The sequence below is a fragment of the Molothrus aeneus genome, unplaced genomic scaffold (genome assembly GCF_037042795.1).
Source record: "Molothrus aeneus isolate 106 unplaced genomic scaffold, BPBGC_Maene_1.0 scaffold_34, whole genome shotgun sequence".
Lineage (NCBI taxonomy): Eukaryota > Metazoa > Chordata > Aves > Passeriformes > Icteridae > Molothrus > Molothrus aeneus.
Window position 1 is genome coordinate 1,983,739 of NW_027099005.1, and position 21,798 is coordinate 2,005,536.

General features: G+C 51.8%; 1 protein-coding gene across 1 annotated transcript; it reads right to left on the reverse strand.

The window, feature by feature from the left end:
• Positions 1-20,651: 20,651 nt before the first annotated feature.
• Positions 20,652-21,584, reverse strand: LOC136570533 (olfactory receptor 14J1-like). The gene has a single exon (XM_066570997.1). It carries the CDS (start codon positions 21,582-21,584, stop codon positions 20,652-20,654), a length of 933 nt encoding a protein of 310 aa, XP_066427094.1.
• Positions 21,585-21,798: the final 214 nt, after the last annotated feature.

The window sequence follows — 21,798 nt, forward strand, 5'->3', positions numbered from 1 at the left end:
AATGTGTCTGTTCAGTAAATGTAAATATCTTGACAGAGTATAACAGCAACATGTTGCTATAATAAATCTCTCTTGCACCCTCCTGATGGAGTCGTGGTACTTTGTGCTGTGTCGTGCCCTATATCGGCATCTGGTGGCCCTGCCATGATTGCAACAGGACTGCAAAAAAGGAAAGACAAAAGAGAGAAAAAGTTGAAAGGTACCCTAAAAACGAGTGAAGGCAGCAAGGATGCTGCGGATGTCCAGACCTAATTCAGACGTCTGATTCGAGGTAAGTGACTGGGAAAAATAATGGGAAATAATTTATTAAATGAGGAAAAGGCTGTTTTGTCCACGTGGAAGGCTTTATTGAAAAGGAAAAATGTTCAAGCTTCTGATTATGCTCTTGGTAGTTTACTGACATGGTGTAAACCACAGCACTTTGAAGCTGATGCCGACACTGCCTTCAGTGTCCGGGCATGGAAAAAGGTTGGGAAGAGACTATGGGAAGAGATATCTAAGGGGTATAAGACAGTTGTTGATTTGGCTGCTACCTGGAGACTGTTGTATGAGGCGTTGAAGGTGTAATATATGTTAAGAAATAATTCATGCTTATAGAGAGAACATATTTTATAAGACTGTGAAATCCAAACGAGTCTCTGACCACCAGCAGCCCAGAGGCAGACGTCTACTTGGAATCTCAAGGTTCCTGAAGGCAGCAGGAGAACAATACCCAGTTAACTTATGAATAGACGTGTCCAACGCCATGATTGCTGCTATCCTGAGTGATCGGAAGATGCCCGAGGACGATCATTGCCCAACTGATACAATCGATCGAGATAGCAGAAGTTGCCAGAAAAATACATCTGAATAGACGACTTCCCTGGACGCAATTAACGCTGGCTATTGACCAGGAAACAGCGATTGTCCAGCTCTGCACAGTGAAAGAAACTATCTGGAATATGCAGTTACAAAAGAAATCAGGACTCCTCTGCCTCAGGCATAACAAACTGTATAAAACAGCCCCGCAAGAAGTGGTGCTCGTGAACAGGGGAAGGTCTGATGCGATAGAGGTCAGATCCAGGTTCACCCAGTGCCGACCCCGGGCTCGATACTTTCTCTTTGGCTCTGGGGTTTTTGAGGACTGTATTTTGGTTATGGAAAAAAAAAAATAAAATCTTTTTCGCATTTTGATAAATTTGGCTTTTTGATTGATCATTTATAACAAAGGAACGGGAAGCAGAACAAGATAGAGGGGAGGAATTGGAGGAAGAGGAATTAGAGCAAGAAACTGAAGTAGAGGAACAGGAGGAGGTTGAGGCTGAGCCTGTCCATGTATCTCCCCCTGAAGAGCCTGCTGCAGTTGCTGGGGAGGTTCCCCCAGGGTTTGCTATCGTGAGAATCAAGCGGCAGGCTGAGACTGCTCCTTGGCACTCATCTCCAACAGACTGCTGAGTGTATGTTAAACCTGTGTTAAACTGCTCAGCAGTTGGTTGAACTGAGTACCAAACCAAAGTATCTTGTGCCTGCACAGCAATTAGGCAAAATGAAGTTCCAGAAGAAGCCAAGTGAAAAACAGGCTGGGTCCTTGGCCCTTCTGTCTCTCCCTGGGCCGTTTGCTCCCCTGCTCCCCTCTCACCCTCCCGTGGATCAGTTGCTCCCCACCACCCCCAGCTTTCCCTTGAGCCCTCCGCCCCTCCTCTGCCCTCCTTCGAGTCCTCTGCCTCCACTCCAGCCCCAGCTGAGCCATCTGGCCTGCCCCTCCCTCCTGAACTGGTTGAACAAAATCAATTTTTAACATTGTGTCCTTCTTTCTCTAGTGATAGTTCTGACGGTGAACTGCCGGTTATAAGTGCACCCAAAAAGACGCAGGAATCTGTTTCTGTTTGACCTCGGAGCAGATCCAGGCCTGCTGTTTCTTGGACTCTGCCTCCCTGCCAGGTGGCTGTGACTCCTTGACGCCCTTTGCAATTCTGGGAGCATGTGAGAATGAAAGCAGCTGAAGTGGGAGATTGGAATTTGTTAGAGAAAATAGGTGCACCTAAAAGAATGGAGATGGCTTCTGCTGCTTCTGGTGGGCCTGTGGCTTTTCCTGTTTTCAAAGCTGTTCCTAATTCGGGACAAGAAGATAGCCATCAGGTTTTTGCATGGAGGGATCTCCAGTCAAAAGTAGATCAGAATGGTGTTAACTCTTCGCAGGTGATGCAAGTGATTCGTGTTCTAAATGCTGATGTACTTGCACCTTATGATATTGCTCACCTTGCTACGATTCTGTTTCAGCCAGTGCAGTATGGTGTGTTTCAAGCTACCTGGAAACAAATGGTTGAAAGAGCAGCATTGGACAATGTGCAGTTACCCCAGCAGGATCCACGTCACGCTGTGGGAGCTGATGCCTTGCTGGGCAATGGACCATTCTCTAACCCGGATTTGCAGGCAAGATGGGACCCCCTGGTTCTGGCATGGGTCCAGCAGCTGGGTATGAGTGTCCCCATGATATTTTCTGAAAAATCCTCTTTGCCCAGGATTTTCTCCTGGGAAGCTGAGAAGCCTCAGAGAGGAATGAAAACAATAATTATCTGATTGATGCTCCTGTGTTTGCTGCTTTGGAATGTGGCTTGAACATTGTTTACCAACAGGCGAATGTTTGATTGGTTCCATGTGAATTGTTTTAATTTAATGACCAATCATGGTCCAGCTCTGTCAAGGCTCTGAGGAGTCATGGGGTTTTATCATCATTCTTTTCTAGCCTTCTGATGTTTCCTTTCTCTATAGTTTAGTATAGTTTTAGTATATAATTTCTTTTCATAAAACATAATGTCATAAAATAATAGATCAGCCCTCTGAGAACATGGAGTCAAATTCTCATCTCTCACCTCGGGACCTCACAAACACCACACATGAGTGCTTTACTCCAAACAATGGAAATGGCAGCTCCTAAACCAAGGTTTATTACCATCCAGCAAGGGGTGAAGGAACCTTTGCTGCAGTTTGTGGAGAGGGTTGCTGCAGCCCTTGAGAAGCAAGTAGAAGAAGATAAGCTCAGGCAAATTTTATGCAGACAGCTGGGACAACGCAAACAAAGATTGCAGGTGAATTATTGATTCTTTAGCGGGAGATCCCCCACTGTCTGATCTTGTAGTTGCTTGCTCAAAGGTTGGTTCGGTTGAACATAAAATGGCTGCTTTGGCTGAAGTCCTGAAGTCTTCACCCAGATGTTCTGCTTGTGAAGAATCGGGGCATGTGAAGACACAATGCCCTCAAACTGCTGGACGATGTGTACACTCCAGTTGGTTTGGTTATCGCCCCGGAGAAAGTTCAAAGGCAGATGCCTTGGAAATATTTGGGGTTGATAATCACCAATATACAAATTGTGCCTCAACCTGTAAAATTGGACATTGATATTAAAACTGCTGTTGATGTACAGAAATTAGTTGGTGCAATAGATTGGCTTAGGCCATACTTGGGGATAACTAATCATCAACTTCAACCTTTGTATGACTTACTATCCAGGATAACATCCTCTACCGATGAGAGACATTTGACTGCTGCAGCAAAAAAGGCTGTAGAAGTTGTTGAATTGTCCTTGACATCTAAATTTGTTACCAGGATAGAGTTTCTCTTGGTGTGCAATTATTTATTTTGAGAGATGATGAAATACCATGCAGATTGTTGTGTCAATGGAATGATAAATGGGAAGACAAATTGCATATTTTGGAGTGGATATTTTTTGTCTTACAGGTCCCGAAAAACAGCTCCAGGCCTGTATGAGCTTTTTTCAGACATCATTATCAAAGGTCGCAGACGCTGCCATGAGATCTTAGGCCGTGCTCCTGTAACTATTGTCACACCGGTACAACAATGGTATTTTGAGTGGTGTTTTCAAAACAATCATGAGCTGCAATCTGCCTTATCTTCCTTTACAGGTCAAATAGCATATCATTTACCTTCTCATCCTATTTTGGATTTCACTAAGAAGATTCCTTTTCAGGGGAAACAATTTTGCTCTTCTGTGCCAATGGAAGGTGCAACAGTTTTTACAGATAGATCAGGGAAAACTGGAAAAACTGCTTTAGCCTGGAAGAAAAATGACTGCTGGGAATATGAAGCAATGGTTCAACAAGGGTCTTTTAATTAGTTGAACTTGGTGCTGTACTTTTGGCCTTTACCTTATTTCCTAATTCCATCAATATAGTTGCTGATTCTGTTTATGTTGCTAATTGAGTGAAACAGTTGGATCAAGCTGTGTTGTATAATGTAAAGGAGAAACCATTATTTGTTATGTTGTTAAAATTGTGGATTGTTATTCGTAATCGAAAGTATTCTTATTTTATTATGCATATCCATAGCCATACATTGCTACCTGGATTCTTTGTTGAAGGTAGCGCCTATGTGGATTCCCTTGTGGCTGCCTCAGCAGTAAAAACGGTGCCTAATGTGTTACAGCAAGCTGTTCTATCTCACCAGTGTTTTCATCAGGGTGCTCAGGCACTACGGCAGCAATTTAAGTTATCACACAGCGAAGCAAAGTCAATTATTTCTTCTTGCCCTGATTGTCATATGGCTCATGTTTCACAATATTACAGCACTAATCCTAGAGGCTTACTCCCTTTGCAAGGATGGCAAACAGATGTTACAAAAATGCCTGAATTTGGCAGTCTAAAGTATGTTCATGTTAAAATTGACGCTTTTTCTCATGCCATGGTTGCTTCAGCATTGGCAGGTGAAACAGCTCGGGGTGTTATTCATCATTTTTGCCACGCCTTTTCCATCTTAGGCGTTCCATCACATGTAAAGGCAGACAATGGCCCGGCATATGTTTCAAAGAAATTGCAAGTGTTTTTTCGCGCCTGGGGTGTTGATCATTCCACTGGTATTCGACAGGCCAAGCAATTATTGAAGTGCTCATGGTGTGTTGAAACGACAGGTACAAAAAAAAAGGGGGAATGCAGAGGGAGTCACCTCAAGTGAGATTAGATAAAACTGTTCATGTCTTAAACTATCTACATCCTTTACCTGACTTAGAATGGTCTCCTATAAAGAGACCATTGGTAAAGATGGTAATTCAAGACAGAGTAAAGGGAGTTATAGGCTTACCCTGAAAATACAAAATTTAAGTTACTGGGTGTTACTTTTGCTTCTTTTCCTTGAATTGTCTTACAGAGAGGTTGGTAGTACTGAGAAATGTGTCTTGTACCATTTCCTTTTGCAGGGCACTGACAATGCCAAAAATAGGGGAATTTGATGCACCTAAGGGAGAAGTGTTGCCTTTGCAGAGGGGTTGAATTAGTAGCTGATCTCCAAACTTTGAGCAACTAGGTTGGTTGCCCATTATGACAGCAGCAACCAGTTGTAAAGTTGAGTGGATGCTACTTGGTCCTAAGTGGTGACTAGGCAGATGACTTGGTCTCTGTGTGGGTGAAAGTTATTTGACTAGAGGTGAAGGTGTCATTCTGCTACAAATGTGTCATCTGGAAATTGCGAGGCCTGTAATGGTATTTGAAGATCTATTTTTTATGTGCCTTGTTTGTATATGAGTGCTAAGATTGTGAGGGTGTGTGTTGTGGGTTGGGTAGAAGTTGGTTAGTTGTAAGCGAATGAAGAATGGATCCTCTGTCTGCTTGGATTTTTGCAAGAGCCCTGCAGAAGTCCTTAGCAGTTGTTTTTGTGGGTCAAATACAAAAAGGGGGACTTGTAGGAAAGACATTTTTGTGCTGTTGCTGTAAGCCAGCGAAGGCTTCCTGAAGATAAGGAAAGCCCCATATCTCTCTCAAGGAAGGTACCAAGGCTATCAGCATGGCAACGTGAAGAAAGAGAGAAAGTTACAAGATATGGACTTTAGTTGGCTCACAGAGTGACGCGGCTCCTTTTCACCTATTTAGAACTTTCTTTTTCATGACCAATGGGCAGTGTATGTGTTTGTTAAGTAAATATAATAATCTTGTAAAGCTATAAAGGCAACCTGTTGCTTTAATGAATCTCTCTTATACAGCCTTCTGATCTGAGTCCTGGTGCTTGTGCCATGTCGTGCTCTATAGCGACACCTTATCTCCTCTTTAGGGCCTTGATCACAGCAGAGACAGGAGCCTGCATGGGGCCATTGATCACACTCTCACAATTTCTAAGCTTGTTGGTGACAGAGCCCACTGTCTCTCGGTTGTTATTGGCATTAATCATTGCAATGAAGGTGGTGTATTGAGATGGCCCCAGATTTGCCAGACTCCACAGCGTTTGCCCTGTGCACTGACCTTGTCAGGGTCATTATCATGCTGTCCATCCCTCCCAAAGAGTACCTCCAACACTGCCACTTCTCTCAGCTGTTGGATCCCTTCCTCAAGGATCTTCCAGCACATTCTATGGTGCTGCTCCTGCATTCTCTCCCTGTGGACAAACCTCTCTCTCACACTCAATAAAAGCTGCTCCCAGAGGGAAAGGGACCCTAGCTCCCTTACAAAAATCTGATTCATACCTGAGTCCTGGGTCAAGGGTCCCAAATTCCTTGCCTCACCACCATCCAGTTGCAGGCCTGTACCCATAAGGTCCCAGACCCGGAGTAACCAGGTTGTATAAGCCTCACGTCCCCGTCGTACAATGTCTTTGTGCAGATTACAGAGACTTTTGTACATCAGGGACTCAGTGATGATCTCAACCGTTGGCTCCCCTGCGGGTTGTGAGGGCCCTCCATTCTTAGCCTTTTCTAGGGTGATCTGATTTCATCTTAGACTTCCTTGTTTCCCCAGGGGCGACTGCTGCTGGCTGTGACTGCCCTTGCAGTTCAGCTGGAACCTGGACGGTTGTAACATCTGTGGGTTCACTGCTGCACCATCAGACTCTCCCTCTTTGGGGCAGGGGGAGGGTTTCTCACCAGCTGGGGAAATGTGCTCCTTCAGCATCTGGCCCATCTCCTTCACCAGAGCCCCCACCCAGTCTGGGTGGTTCATTTCTGAGCTGGGCTGTGGGGAAGGGTCAGCCTCTGGGGCTGCAGCATTCCTTGTCTCTGGGGCTGGTGCCAGGGTGGTTATCCAGGTTAATCTTCCCTTATCTCTGAATGCTAAATACAACAGGCCTATCAGCAACACCAACCACTGTATGATATCATTAGCATTTAGAGTGGATCTGAGCCCTTTGAAAACTGGTGAGGCAGACCCAAAGAGCTGGGTGAAGGGTTGGGAGAAAATTTCCTCTGGTGTAATCTCCTTACAGTGGGTACCATTATTAAAGTAACCCCAAAAACATACAGTTAGTGTGTGATAGCTCTGAATCCATGTGCCTGCCTTCCAGCAGAAGTTAAAGATCCATGAATTCCTCACCTCATTTAAGCCATAAAGCAAACTGGATAACAGCCACAGCAGCCTTAGTTATGGTTAGCCTGTGTTCCAGGGATGGCTGGGGCGCTCCTGATGGGGCAGAAGGAAGAGCTCCAGGCCCTCTGTGAGGGTGATGAGGGCAGTGGGCTGTCAGCGGGGGCTGGCTGGGCGAGCTGCAGTGCCTGGGCAGGGAGCTGCAATCCCTGCCCCGGCTGCGGTGGCTTCGCTCCTTGTGTGGACCAGGGGTGGCGTGGGCAGAGCACACAGAGATTCCAGGGACATGGGTGAGGGGATTCATGGCCAGCACCTTGCAGCTGATCCCCTTGGCCCCTCCTCTCTTGTGGCCATGGCAAGAGCTGGGTGGGATGGCCCTGGCAGAAAGGTCTCCATGGATTCCTGCAGATCCAGGTTCTGACCATGGCTCTGTTCCTCTCTCTTCCAGTCCTTCAAGCCCTGAGTGAAGACAACAGCCCCTCCCACATAAGCACATTTGTTCAGGTGATGTTCGAGGGAAGAGCTGCAGAACAACTTCCATCTGCTGGCTCTGAAGAACCAGTGTCTCTTGAAGACCTCCAGATCCCTTGGAAGGTGAGAGCACCTGGAGACCAGAGGAGACCAGCTGGAGCTGCAGGCACAGCAGATGATTGGCACAGCTGAGCCTGGGGAAGCTCCCATAGCTCCTGCCTTCTCCCTCTCTGTTGACAGCTCCCTCTCTCCAGCCCTCAGACCCTGCCTGTGGTAGTTGGTGTTTTACAGTTGTTTTAACATAAAAGTTAGATTTCCTGTGTTAGTCAGTTATAAAGGTTTCTTCCATGTACCCCATTTTGTTCCCCCTAACGGTTCAGTCCTAAGTTGTTCACCACAAAGTTTTCTGCCACTTGTCTGCCCATCAGTGTGTCAGTCTCCCTGCTTCTCCCCTCATTCCCTTAGAAGCCCTTGTCAATCTCAGCTGTACTACCCCTTACTCTTGTCAGTCTCTGTAGTCACTCCCCTTGTATTCCTAAATGTTCTGTGTCAGTTAGCTATGTCTCGATTGTTGATTGGTTTGTGAGGCTTCTTCCCTCCCCTGAATGATCCTTATTGGAGTTGCTGAGTGATGTGTTCCTCCCCTAAGATCCCCTCATTGGGTGAGAGTTGTATCCACTCCTTGTACCATCCCTTCTTTAAAAATGCTAGTCGGACCCATTTGCTTTGTTAACCCATCTGGGCTTAACAGAGAGCTTTGGGTGTGCCTAAGAGCAAATGAAGCAGCAGCACGGTGCCCGAGACTCGGACGCGCGACCGTGCCAGTGCCCAGAGCGCTGTCAGGCAGTGCCGGGATCCCGGGTGTGGTTCTGGTCCCCACAACCAAGGAATGGCAGCCACAGGCTCAGACTCAGTCAGAAAGCCAACCAAGTGAGAGCAGAGGGAGGACACCCTTCCAGGTTCTCTTGGGCATGGCCACAAAAGAGCCCCTGCTGCTCCTTCCTCCGCCTGTGTTCGGGCTGTGCTGGTGGCAGAGCCAGCCAGGTTGTGCTCTGCGTTCCAAAGCCTGTTGAGAGCAGGCATGAAAAGCGCTGTGTGCACAGCAGAGTCCTGGAAGGTGCTGGCAAGAGCGTCCTGCAGGGACAGGGCTCTGGGCTCTGGCTGGGAACAGCCTGGTTTTGCTGCTGTGAGCGCAGGCAGGAGCTGAGGCAGGTGAAGAGGCAGCGGGCAGCTTGTGTTTGTAGAGGGCCAGGGGCTGCACATCTGAACCTCCCCCTGGACACACACTTGGGGGAATACGAGCTAGAGCTGGAGTGCCTGTCCTGAAAGGACCTGGAGTCATTCAGCCCTGCCAGCTTTTCTTAAGAGTGTGTTGGTGTTCCCCAGGAAAGCTACACATTTGGGGAAATGCCTTTGGAGGAAAGGGGCTTGCTTCTCAAGCAAAGTGCTTCCCAGGGAGCTCCCAGTGAGGTAGGTGCAAGTGTCCCCCTTTGGCTCTCTGTGCTCCTTTCAGTCCTTGAGGCCCCTTGCACTTGGCAGCGGGGCAGGGCAAGGGAGAAGGCTGTGAAGAGCAGGTTTGGCATCTGCCTGGACCTGCAGAGACCAACCCAAGCACCTGCAGCAGGGTGTGTTCCCCCCTTTGGACAGAGGGAATGTGAGCAGGAACATCTCTGTCCAGCCGTGAGCCCCAAAGCTCTCTTTGAGAGCTGTGAATTAAAAGGCCTTTATGCACACACTTTTCACATCTTCCCTGTCTGCTGTGTTTCAACTCTTGGCAATGTGCATTTGCCTCCTGCTTGGTGGAAGCTGCTGTGGCCCAGGGCTGGCACAGAGCTGGGCTGTGTGGGCCAGGCAGCATGGAGAGCCTTGGCTGATCTTGGTGTGTCCCTGGCCTCACAAAAGGCTTGGAAGGTTTGCCTCCCAAGGCATCCTGCTCATTGGCTCTCCCTGTGCATCTTGGAGAGAGCAAGGTGGGCATTTCTGGCAGCTGGGCATCAGCAGGCCTCAAAATGGGGGCGTGTTGTGGAGCGAGCCCAGCTGAGATACCTGAGAGGAGCCCAGTGCTCCTTGCTCCCCTCTGCTGACACGTGAGCGTTTGTCTGGTTTTGGGATGGCCCTGGCTGTGTCAGGGGTGCTATGTGGACACGAGACAGCCGGTCCTGTCCTGCTGGGTCCCAGCAGTGCCTCGCAGCAGCCCTGCACCCACGTCAGGATGCGGGCCAAGAGAGGTCCTGGAAGCTGAGGCAGCTGATTTTAAGCTTGTGCAGGTGCCTACAGGTCAAGGCCAAGGGTGTTCCCTCAGGATATAGCAGTCCTGAGGGCTCTTCCTCAATCAAAGAAATCGGCAGACAAATGCATTGTCTGCCAAAAGCCCTTTGAAAGACTTGGCAAGGGGACATGTGTCTGCACCCCACTAAAATGTTTCTCCCCCACGTATAAATTTCAGTGGGTTGATGTAGGAATTGTATCAAAAATACCATCCATTTTTACACTGCTGAGGTGATTTGATAGGCAGGTGGTTAGAAAGACATTGGGTCAGATTCCTAGACTTGAAGCTGATGTCCAGGCATTGGCCAGGAGCACTCTTGATGCCCTAAAGCAGCACAAAGTCTTCCTCATGGCTTCCCTGCACTGGGCTGATTCCCTACTTGCCCTTAGTTCTTCTGGCAGACTATGTCTAAAGCTTTTTTCAAGTCACTCTCTTGTCAAGTTAGGTCAGCCAGGTTTCTCTTATGCTAGCTGGTGCTAAGGACTTATGTCTGTCTGTGCTAAGCACTTGTTTACTAATGTGAATTGCTCGTGCTTACTTATGTCAAACAAAGGCCTTGTTCCATTGCCAAAGGTGCCTGAGGTCCCCTGCTCCTTGTGGCACCAGTTGCTTTGCTGTGGGATGTTCTGCCTCCCCGGAGAGTAAAGAGGGAGCTGGAGAAAGAGCTGGCCAGGCTGCTCTGGATCCTTTCCCAGCAGCCCTGGCTGAGTGGAGCAGTCCAAGCTGAGTGCAGAGGTGCCCATGGAACAGCCGTGCCCAGGAAGGCTCGGTGGGAAGGGTGATCCAGGAACCACAGGCCTGGCAGCCTGAGCTGCCACCGGGGAAGGCCTTGGAGCAGATCCTCCTGAGTGCCAGCCCACGGCACGTGCAGGGAGCCAGGGCGTCTGCTGGAGGCTGGGAAAGCTCTGTGGAGGGACAGGGACAGCTGGGGGTCCTGGTGGGGTGTTGAGGGCTTCTGTGTGGGAGTTTGGGGGGTTGGTGTTGGTGGGTGTTGGAGAAGGCGTTGTCTGGAAGGTGAGAGGTCTAGGCTGGAATTTGAGTCAGTTTGAAGGCAGCATCTGTGCTTTGGCACAGCTTTGGTTACAGAGGGCAGAAAGAATATCTGTGACTTTTATTCTTCATGGTCCTGATTCTCCTGCAGGGAACAAGATGGGAGAGCTGTACTTTACTGGCCACTTAGATATCTGTACCAGGGGGAGGATTAGCCCTTTTGCCATCTACTCATTTGCTTGGTCTACTTTTGTAACAGAGTGGACTTTATTTCTTGAGAGCTTTTATTCCTTAAGACAATAAGGATATTATCATCCCTTCATAGGAAACTGTTTGCAAACCAAAGAATGGCCTTTTGTTTGCCTCTGTGTAGTGTTATGTTCTGTAAAGTGACTCTCAGTGGATGATTTTAAGGCAAATGAGTTGCTGCTTTGAGAAGGGAAGCAAAATTCCAACTCTTCACCTTCTCAGGCCATCCCAATGAATTTGGGAAGTTTGCAACTTTTTAGAACTACTTGAGTTAGGCAATGGGAAGTAAAGATTTCCTGAACTGAGGATTCTTAAATGCCAGGTTCTTCTGTGCCTTTGCCACTAAGGTGTTTCTTTGCTGAAGGAAATGACTTCAATGAGAAAATAATTTCAGCATGGAGTAAGAGACCAAGTGCTGCCAGCAGTTGCTCCAGGTGCTGCTGCCAACAGCCCCTGCAGGAAGGAGCACAGCCCCCAATGCACGTGGGCTTTGGCTCCCTGTGGCACAGAAGCCCCCCGGGGGCACAGGTCTCTGGGGCAGGAGATGGGCACCAGCGCTGCCAGGGCTCGGGGGGTGGCAGCTCTGCTTGGGCAGGGACTCTGCCACAGCTGCTGATGTCAGCGCTGCCCGGGCCCCAGGGCTCAGAGCAGCATTCGTGCCCTGGCCCACAGGTTCCCTGTCCGTGTCACACCCGTGGGTTTAGGATGGCCACCAGCTGGGACGTGTCTCAAGGAGGCCGTGCCAGCTTCTGTGGAAGGTCCTGTGCCCTTCCCAGTGCGGCTGCATTGGCAGCCCTGGGGCTCCTTCTGCTGCCCTGAGCCTGCAGAGCAGGGCAGAGTTTGCTGATGCTCTGAGCCCTTGCTAAAGATCCTGTGCGGGCTGTCTTAGACACCTGGGGCCAGGGATTCCTTCCAAGCTGGGCCACTTGGGCTGGGCTGGGGGCGGCCCCAGGGCAGAAGGCAGTGTGTGCAAGGGCCCTGGGTGGCAACGCTGCAGCACGGTCACCATGCTATGGAACAGGACCCGGTGACCACGGCCCCTTTGTGACACGTGGGAAATAGAAGCTTGCCTGGCTGCTGGGAACAGGCAACGGGGCAGAACGGGACAGACCAGTGCCGTCAGGAGCCCCCGCACAGCGCACTCATTCCTGTCTGACCCGCAGCCTTTCCCAGGCGTTATTCCTGCAGCTGAGCTCGAGGCCAGACCACGGGACTTGGTGACCCGTGGCCTTGCCGAGGCTTCTCTTCTGCAGGTGCTCTCGAGGGCAGAGCGTGGCACTTGGTGCCCCAGAGGCATCTCCCATCCCTGCCACCAGTGCCCTCGAGGCCTGACCACAATCCTTGACAGGAATCTCCTGTCCTTATGGCAGGAGCCCTGGAGACCAGAGTGCAGGACTTGCTGTCCTGTAGCCTTCCTGAGGCTTCTGTCTTGAAGGTGCCTTCCAGGCACAACTGCAGGACTTGCTGACTCTGAGCTTTTCCCAGGCATCTCTCCTGCAAGTAGCCACAAACCAGCCACTAACATGGAGCAGAGACCCCTGAGAGCGCCCAAGGTGGCCTGGGGGGAAGAGGAGGAAGAAGGCCCTGCAGCTGCCCCAGCATGGGAAACCAAAGAGGTGGTGCCGTTTGAGCTGCTGAAGGAGGGTGAGTGGCAGAGCTGGGCCACAGGCTTGGTGCCTGCAGCCACCTTGGCACCTTTGCATTCCATCCCATCCCATCCCATCCCATCCCATCCCATCCCAGCCCATCCCCTGGGGAAATGGGCATGGAGAGGACGGAAGAGGGGCTGGGCAGACACCCCGCAAGGGCCGTGCTCCATCCCCTGGGGCATCCCGGGGCTCTCCCTGCCTGGGGAGCGCAGGGCTGGGCCGTGTTCTCCGGCCTCTCCCGCAGCCCCTCAGCTCTGGCTGCGCTCGCTCTTTGCCAGGTGCAGCCCTGGAGCGCACACAAGAGCAGGAGCCCGCCCGTGGCCTCTTCCGCAGAACAGCGCAGGTACCTGCAGCCATCCCCACCTGGGCTGGGCCTGCTGGCACCGCGCTTGCAGCATTCCCTGCAACATCCCTGGCTTCTTGCCCTTCTCCTACAGCTGCTTTGCAAATTCATCAAGAAAATTCAGATGGAAGAATCCAGCACCATGGGCACTGGGCTCAGAGCCTATTCGCACATCTTCAAAACTAAGACCTGTTCTGCTCTGCTGGATATGCTGGTAGAGGAGGGCTTTTCCAACCCAAAGCAAGTAAGCAGCCTGTGGCCAGGCTTTGATCCTCCCAGGAATTGCTTGCTCTCCCAAGCCATGCCTGCTGGTCACTGGAACTCTTGGAGGCCATGGCAGCGTGGTGGCAAGGGAAGCACTTGTCTGGAGAGGCTGGGCACATTCCTCCCTCTGGCCGCTTTCCAAGTGTCCCCGTGCCTTCTCCAGGTGCCCGCCCTGGTCAGGTACATCCACCAGTGGCTCCTGGCCAATCAGTTTGCTGAGCACAGGCTGAACAGGAGCCTGCTGGATCTGACGGAAGCACAGCCCGCTGACGTAGTCGTGACGCTCCTGCGTGTGGCCCTGTCCTGTGACAGGTATGGGGCCCACCTGCCCAGAGGGCTCAGGGCTCCCCAGCCCATCAGCCTGTACAGCCTGGCCCAGGTGTCCGAGCAACAGAGAGTTCCAGGGCCCTCTGGCTGCTCCCTTTGCAAGCCCTGGCACGTCAGCCCTCGAGACTTCTGCCATGCTCCCTCACTGCCCCTCAGGGGCCTGTCCCCAAAGGCCTGGGCTGCCTGGGTGCTGCTGGCCAGTGGCAGTGGGCAGAGGCAGAGCTGGCAGCCAGCTCAGGTCCCCACTGCTGCCCAGGCCCCCGTGCTGTGTCTGAGACCCCCCTGAGACAGAGCTCTAACCCCACAGAGCTGCTTTCACCATGTGGAAGAGCATCATGTGCTCGCCCCGGACTGCAGAGCCGGTGCTTCTGATCCTCCTGCATGTGCTGGGCAGCTGGCCCAAGCACAGCACGTTCACCTCCGACGGGGACAAAACGGGTGTCTTTGTCCTGGCTGTGAGTTTCTCTAAGTGGTCTTTGCTGGCCCCAAGGCCGCCTCTCCAGCAGCTCTCCATCCCCGTTCCCCCACTGCATCTCCCTGCCGCAGGCGCTGGGCTGAAACCTCCCAGAGCTGGGGCAGCCACAAAGCTGTGCCCATTTCTGCTCATTCCTGCTTTGATCAGAATGGATCCTCAGCACCTTATAGATTGCTGATGAAGTTTACTTTTGCAGAGGCCTCTTCTTTCTTGAGCTCTTCAGTTCAGGAATTCAGTGTCAAAGGCCCATTCACATTTGTTCAGAACACCCAAACAAGACAAGCCCATGGGAATAATTCAAGTCTTGAATTCTTCTGTGGTTAATTACAGATATTTCAGAAGTGCATTCAAAAGGAATCTACTAAATTGAAAAGAATGAAGAGAGAATTGTTTTGTCCTGTTTAGTTTTCTTTCCCTGTTTATAGATTGATATCAGCAATCCTCAGTTGATATTGATCCCCAGCACCTCGTCATGCAGTTTGAACAGATATGAAAATCAAGACCCTCCATGGCTGCCAATCAATCCCACTTTGTCCCTACTCCCTCCCCACCATTTCCCCCATCCAACCTCTGGCACTCAGAGCAGCTGAGGAATGGAGTCACATCCCGGGGTGTCCCCAGGGCTCAGGATTGGGGCCAGGTCAGTGAAATCTCTTTATTGCTGATCTGGACAAGGCCATGGAGGGCACCCTCAGTCAGTTCCCAGGTGAGCCCAAGCTGGGTGGCAGTGTGGCTGTGCTGGAGGGCAGGAAGCTCTGCAGAGGGATCTGGCCAGGCTGGAGCCATGGGCCCAGGACAATTGGATGAGGTTCACCAAGGCCAGGGGCCACGTCCTGCCCTGGGCTCACAACCACCCCAAATCCCTGGCTGTGCCCTGCCCCTGATCCCCACAGCCTGCCCTGTTTCCTTCATCCCTGCATTGCCAGGGACTTTCTGGGACAAGGGAGCTCTGCTCTGGGGATGGAGGGAGGTGCAGGTGCCACCGCTGGAGTGGGAACCAGAACTCACTAGGTTTGTGTCTTTTGGGGGTCAGGAACTGGTGGGACTCAGAGGCACAGGAAGTTTCTCTTCATGGCCAACAGACCATGGTTGAACACGATACAATTTCATGACAATCTCACTCTTCCCTGAGCTATGTCCAGTGTCCCTGCAGTGTCTGGTGATTCCACCATCCACAAGTGATTTCCATCCTAAAATTAATTTTAGAAAAATATGTTTCTGTGATAGATATAAACATACTTATATTCTTCTATTAGGATGCCCATCTGGGAATGGAGGCAATACAGTCTGAACAATTTCTGATTTGCAAAGCTGTCAGTGGTGGACAGAGAAGGGAGTCAGGCTGCTTTTGGTGTTGAGGAAATGCTGAAACCAGCCTGACTCATTTCATCTCCTCCTGTCCTGGCTGATCTCCCCTCTTTTTCCCTTTCCACCCATTGTCTTTTGTCTCCCCCCAGGCCCCCCAGTGAAGAGCCTGGCTCTGAGTTCTCCATCTCCTCCTCACTGGCACTGCCAGGCTGGGATGAGGAGCCCCTCAGCCTTCCCTGCTCTGGGCTGGACAAGCCCAGCTCCCTCAGCCTCTACTCACAGCCCAAGGGCTCCAGCCCCACCTTGGAGGCCCTTCCCAGACCCTGCTCCAGCTGCCAGACATCTTTCCTGCCCTGGGGAACCCAACCCAAGCCACAGTGACCTGGATAATCCCTGTCCTTGATGTCCTGGTCACACAGCCCAGCCCCTTGTCCCTGAGTCAGGTTTTGGGGTGGATCCTGTGGAACATCCTTGGGGGAGGCTGCAGCTCCAGGTGGACCAGGGGGATACCAGGGGACAGGGACCCTGCTGGGCATGAACAGCTTTGGACTTCTCGGGGGAAACCTGTGAGGGGGGTCAGGGGCAGAGTGACCAACCCAGTGACCTCACACAGCCCTCCTGTGATGTCACAGCCTGCTCTGTGATGTCATAGCTTATTCTCTGATATCGCTATGCTGGTCTTTGATGCCACAACCCACTCTGTGAAGCCACACAGCCCTCCTGTGATGTCACACAGCCACCCCTCCCCCTGTGATGTCACAGCCTGCTCTGTGATGTCATAGCCCACTCTGTGACCTCATGTTACCAGATGATAAATTGTCTACACCAGGTGAGCTCACACCTGAAGCTTTTTCTCCAAAACCCCAGGCCTATGGAAACCACACAATGCCCATTGTGTGAGAAGGGGAACTGAAATTCACCAGCCTCAGTGTCCTGCCAGCTCAGCCAGGCCCACTGGAACATTGGGGTCCACAAGCACCAGGGACCACCAGAGAGACCCCCAGGACAGAAGAACGCATGGGTAAAGGGGAGGGGAAATGAGTTAATGATTTCAGGGAAATTTTTATCCTATGCATCACAGTGAGTGTGGCTGTGACAAACCTCTCTGGTTCCCTGACTTCAGGGCGAGGGTGGCGAAAATGAAAAGGAGCAGGTTTGATGGAGTTGTCCAAAAAGAACTTTAATAACAGGGTGAAAAACAACAAATGTGGAGAAGACGACCACAGTATGAGGGACAGGATCCAAAGACATGAGACAAAGGGGAAACAACAATATATACACTTGGGGGTGGAACACTCTAGAACAACAACCATCTAGGGCAAACAGGTAACCAATAGGGGAGCAGAACTGGGACAACTTAGCATAACAACACTAAAGGCTTCTGGGGGAACTCTCAAGCTCGCCCCAAGTTAAACAAATGATTCTCAGGGCTTGAAGCTCACGCTCAGTGCTTTTGGGGTAAAATCCAGCTGAGTCTGAGTCACAGCTGGGCCAACTCCACACATATGTATGTTTAGTCTGGGACAATCAATGAATATGTGTGCAAAATACAGAATGTAAACAGAAACTTTCCTGTACTCAGCATGCACAGCTTTGGGAGGGGCTATCCTCCTGTGCATCTGGCCAAATAATGAATGCTGCTTTTTAATGCTACATTGGTGTTAAGGAGTTTTTATTTTACTGAATTTTTGGTAACAATCCCACTCCCAAGGAAAGCTCTGTCTGCTGCTGTTCACAAACAGAGAAGGGCTGGTGGGAGATGTGGTGGTTGGAGGCTGCCTGGGGCACAGCCACCATGAAATAATCGAGTTTTCAATATCCTGTGAAAGAAGGAAGAGCACGAACAAAATGTCTACCCTGGAATCAGGAAGGGCAGACCTTTGCCTATTCAGGATGCAGATTTGGGGAGTACTGAATCAGGTACTGATTTTTTAAAGGGAAACAGCCTTTAAAAAAAAGGTGTCCAGGAAGGATGAACACACCTCAAGAAAGGAATCTTAAAGGGGAAGGAGCAGCCTGTCCCTCTGTGCCAAAGTTGAACCAGAGAGGAAAATGACTGTCCAGGCTGGGCATGAGCTTTTTGTGGGAACTCAGGAAAAAATAGGTCAGGCAGCTCAGGAAGTGTTTAAGGATGTTGTTGGGTCATGCAGAAAGAAAAGTAGAGAGATGAAAGCTCAATTAGAGCTTCACCTGGCCACTTCTGCAAAAAGTAATAAAGAAAAGTTTTTATAAATAAACTAATAGCAAAAGGAGGAATAAGGAGAACCTCTACTCGATAGTGGATGCAGTGGGGAACAGAGTAACTAAAGATAAGGAAAAGGCTGAGCTGCTTAACACCTTGTGTATCTCAATTTTCAACAATAAGACAGGTTGTCCTCAGGACAAGTGTTCTCCTGAGCTGTAGATGGGCACAGGGAGCAGAACAGCCCCCCTGTAATCCAGGAGGAAGCAGCTGGGGACCTGCTGAGCCACTCTGATGCTCACAGGTGTCTCTGGGAGCAGATGGGATCCATCCCAGGGGGATGAGGGAGCTGTGGATGAGCTCCCCAAGCTACTCTCCATCATTTACCATCAGTCCTGGCTCAGCAGGGAGGTCCCAGGGCACTGGAGGTGCCAATGTGAGCCCATCCCCAAGAAGGGATGGAAGGAGGAGCTGGGGAACTCCAGGCCTGTCAGCCTGACCTGGGTGCCCGGCAAGGTTATGGAACAGATCACCTTGAGTGCCATCACAGGGCACCCACAGGATGGCCCAGGGATCAGAGCCAGCCAGCGTGGATTTCAATGTCTGCACTGATGATCTGCATGAGGGGCCTGAGTCCAGCATCAGCAAATCTGCAGATGACACCAAGCTGGGTGTGAGTGTGGATCTTCTGGAGGGTAGGAGGGCTCTGCAGAGGGACCTGGACAGGCTGGATCCAGGGCCCAAATCCAACAAGGTGAGGTTGAACAAGACCAAGTGCTGGGTGCTGCACTTTGGCCACAACAACCCCTGCAGCGCTACAGGCTGGGGACAGAGTGGCTGGAGAGCGGCCAGGCAGAAAGGGACCTGGGGCACTGATGGACAGCAGGCTGGACATGAGGCAGCAGTGTGCCCAGGTGGGCAAGAAGGCCAATGGCTCCTGGCCTGAATCAGGAATGGTGTGGCCAGCAGGAGCAGGGCAGGGATTCTTCCCCTGCACTCGGCACTGGTGAGGCCACACCTCGAGTGCTGTGTCCAGTTCTGGGCCCCCAATTTAGGAAGGCCATGGAGGGGCTGGAGCGTGTCCAGAGAAGGGCAACAAGGCTGGTGAGGGGTCTGGAACACAAGTCCTGTGAGGAGTGGCTGAGGGAGCTGGGGTTGTTTATCCTGGAGAAGAGGAGGCTCGGGGAGACAAGGTGTTGTCAGGGCTCAGGTTGGACTTGATGATCTCCAAGGTCTTTTCCAACCTTGCTGATTCTGTGATTCTCTGGAACCACCCTTGGAGCAGTTGCAGGAGGAGCCCTGGGCCTCCTCTTCAGGAGCTCCAGCAGCCCAGGTCCCTCGGCTTCTCCTGGCAGCCCCAAAGCCCATCCTGTCAGTCCTGCAGAGCCTCTGCAGCCCCTCCTCAGTGCCCAGAACAGGGAGCCCCAGAGCCAGACACAGCAGCCCAGATGTGCCCCCCTGGCCTGGGGTGCCTCTGGCAAGGGAGCAGCACCAGGCACTGCAGGAGCCTGCAGAAAATTCCTGCAGCACTTGTAGGATGATCCTGCTGCCCAAGGGACGTTCCCATGGGGCCAGGTCAGGAACTGCAATGGGGAGTGGGGCCAGAGAGGAAAGGGCAAAGAGGGATGGGCTGTTTGCAGGGGAGGGAACAGGGATGGGCAATAGGAAGAAATCTGGATCAGGAAAGAGGAAAGAAAGCAAAGGTGAAGCCAAGGAAATGCTCAGGGCAGTTTGGGGGTGGCTGCCAGGCAGCCCTGGCTCTGAGCAACAGTGTCTGCAGTGGGACAGGAAACTCCCAGCTGATGGGAACAAACTTTCTGGCTGACTGCAGAGGCCAGGACAAAGCTGAGTGGTTTCCCTGGTGTCCCGCAGGCCTTGCTGGCCCCAGGGGCTGATGGCATTTGTGCTCCCTCAGGTTCATGTCCCCACAGCAACAGCATGGGGGTGCTCCCCCTGCTGTGTGCAATGCAAACAGGGGCTGCTGAGCCAGTGCTGCCGTGTCTGTGCCTGCAAGGATGGGGCACCTGTGTGAGCTGGGGGAGAGGCCAGGGCTGCAGAGGGGGGATGTTGTTGGCAGCTGCATGAGGACGCTCTGGGACGCTGCCCTGGGCTGTGCAGCGCACTGGGGATGGATCAGCCCCTGCTCTGCTGCTCCTTCCCGTCTGCCCCAGGGCCCTTGCAGAGCCCCAGCCATGCTGTTTGCCCCCAGCCTGCCCACGGCCAGCCTGGGGCTGCTCACGGGGCTTTTCTGTGCTGAGCATTGGCCTGGCCGTGTTCTTGAGAGAGCCTGGGCAAGGAGCCTGGAGCCCCCAGGCCCTGGGCTGAGGCGTCAGCGCTGCCCCAGCAGTGCCCATGGCCTATCCCTGCTGCAGCCCCGGCACTGCCACCCCCAGGGCTGTGCCCGGCCCCGAGAGCACTCAGGCCTTGCAGCAACACCAGGGCCACCAGGGCAGCGGGGCAGGGCCACGGCAGCAGCACTGGCAACACCAAGTGCTGCTGCTGCTGCTGGGCACAGCTGCTGGGCCAGCCCTGATCTGCCCCAGCTCTGCACACAGACATTGCTGCTGCAGCTCCAGAGAAGGCAACTAAAGGGGGATCTCCAGTGAAAACTTTGCTGGGAGATCCTTTATTTCTTTTAAAGCCACTGAGAGCAAAACTCCTCATTGACACAGTCTGGGCCCTTAGAATAATGTGGAGATAAACAAAATGAGAAATGGCAAAACCACTAGCATTTACTTTGGACCATATTAAAAAGAAAACAAAGGAATGAAAAGAACAAACCTCCAGATCCAAGTACTATCAAAGATGACTTTTATTATGAGCGATTTGGAGAAATTTGCTAGTGGCTTAATGTTTCTGAAAGCATCCAGTCGTCATTTTGCACACTGCAGCCTTGAGCTCCTGGTTCCTCAGGCTGTAAATGAGGGGGTTCAGAGCTGGAGACACCACCGAGTACAGAACTGACACTGCCAGATCCAGGGATGGGGAGGAGATGGAGGGGGGCTTCAGGTGAGCAAACACAATAGTGCTGACAAACAGGGAGACCACGGCCAGGTGAGGGAGGCAGGTGGAAAAGGCTTTGTGCCGTCCCTGCTCACAGGGGATCCTCAGCACGGCCCTGAAGATCTGCACATAGGAGAAAACCATGAACACAAAACAGCCAAAAGCTATAGAGACAGTGAAAACAGAAACCTTAAGTTCCCTGAGGTAGGATTTGGAGCAGGAGAGCTTGAGGATGTGTGGGATTTCACAGAAGAACTGGCCCAGGGCATTGCCATGGCACAGGGGCAGGGAAAATGTATTGGCTGTATGCAGCAGAGCATTGAGAAAGGCACTGGCCCAGGCAGCTGCTGCCATGTGGGCACAAGCTCTGCTGCCCAGGAGGGTCCTGTAGTGCAGGGGTTTGCAGATGGACACGTAGCGGTTGTAGCACATGACGGTCAGGAGGGAAAACTCTGCTGAAATGAAAAAGGCAAACAGAAACATCTGTGCAGCACATGCTGAGTAGGAGATGGTGCTGGTGTCCCAGAGGGAATTGTGCATGGCTTTGGGGACAGTGGTGCAGATGGAGCCCAGGTCGCTGAGGGCCAGGTTGAGCAGGAAGAAGAACATGGGTGTGTGCAGGTGGTGGCCGCAGGCTACGGCGCTGATGATGAGGCCGTTGCCCAGGAGGGCAGCCAGGGAGATGCCCAGCAAGAGGCAGAAGTGCAGGAGCTGCAGCTGCCGCGTGTCTGCCAATGCCAGCAGGAGGAAGTGCCTGATGGAGCTGCTGTTGGACATTTGCTGGGGCTGCACATTTCAACCTAGAGAAGGAGAGAATACAGGGATATCTAGGGGACATTTCTCACAGAAAAGTCAAAGCCCTTTCTTACAGACCCTTTCCTCCCACTAAACACCTCCCCCTTGTCTATGTCTAGCAGATCTTCCTTCACCTTTCTTGCTGGAGCCCTGATTGCTGCTGGCCAATGTTGTGTGAGGAGCTGGACCTTCAGCT

Excerpts from the sequence above, each read along its gene's own strand:
- LOC136570533 (XM_066570997.1), bottom strand. The coding sequence starts at position 21,584 with ATGTCCAACAGCAGCTCCATCAGGCACTTCCTCCTGCTGGCATTGGCA.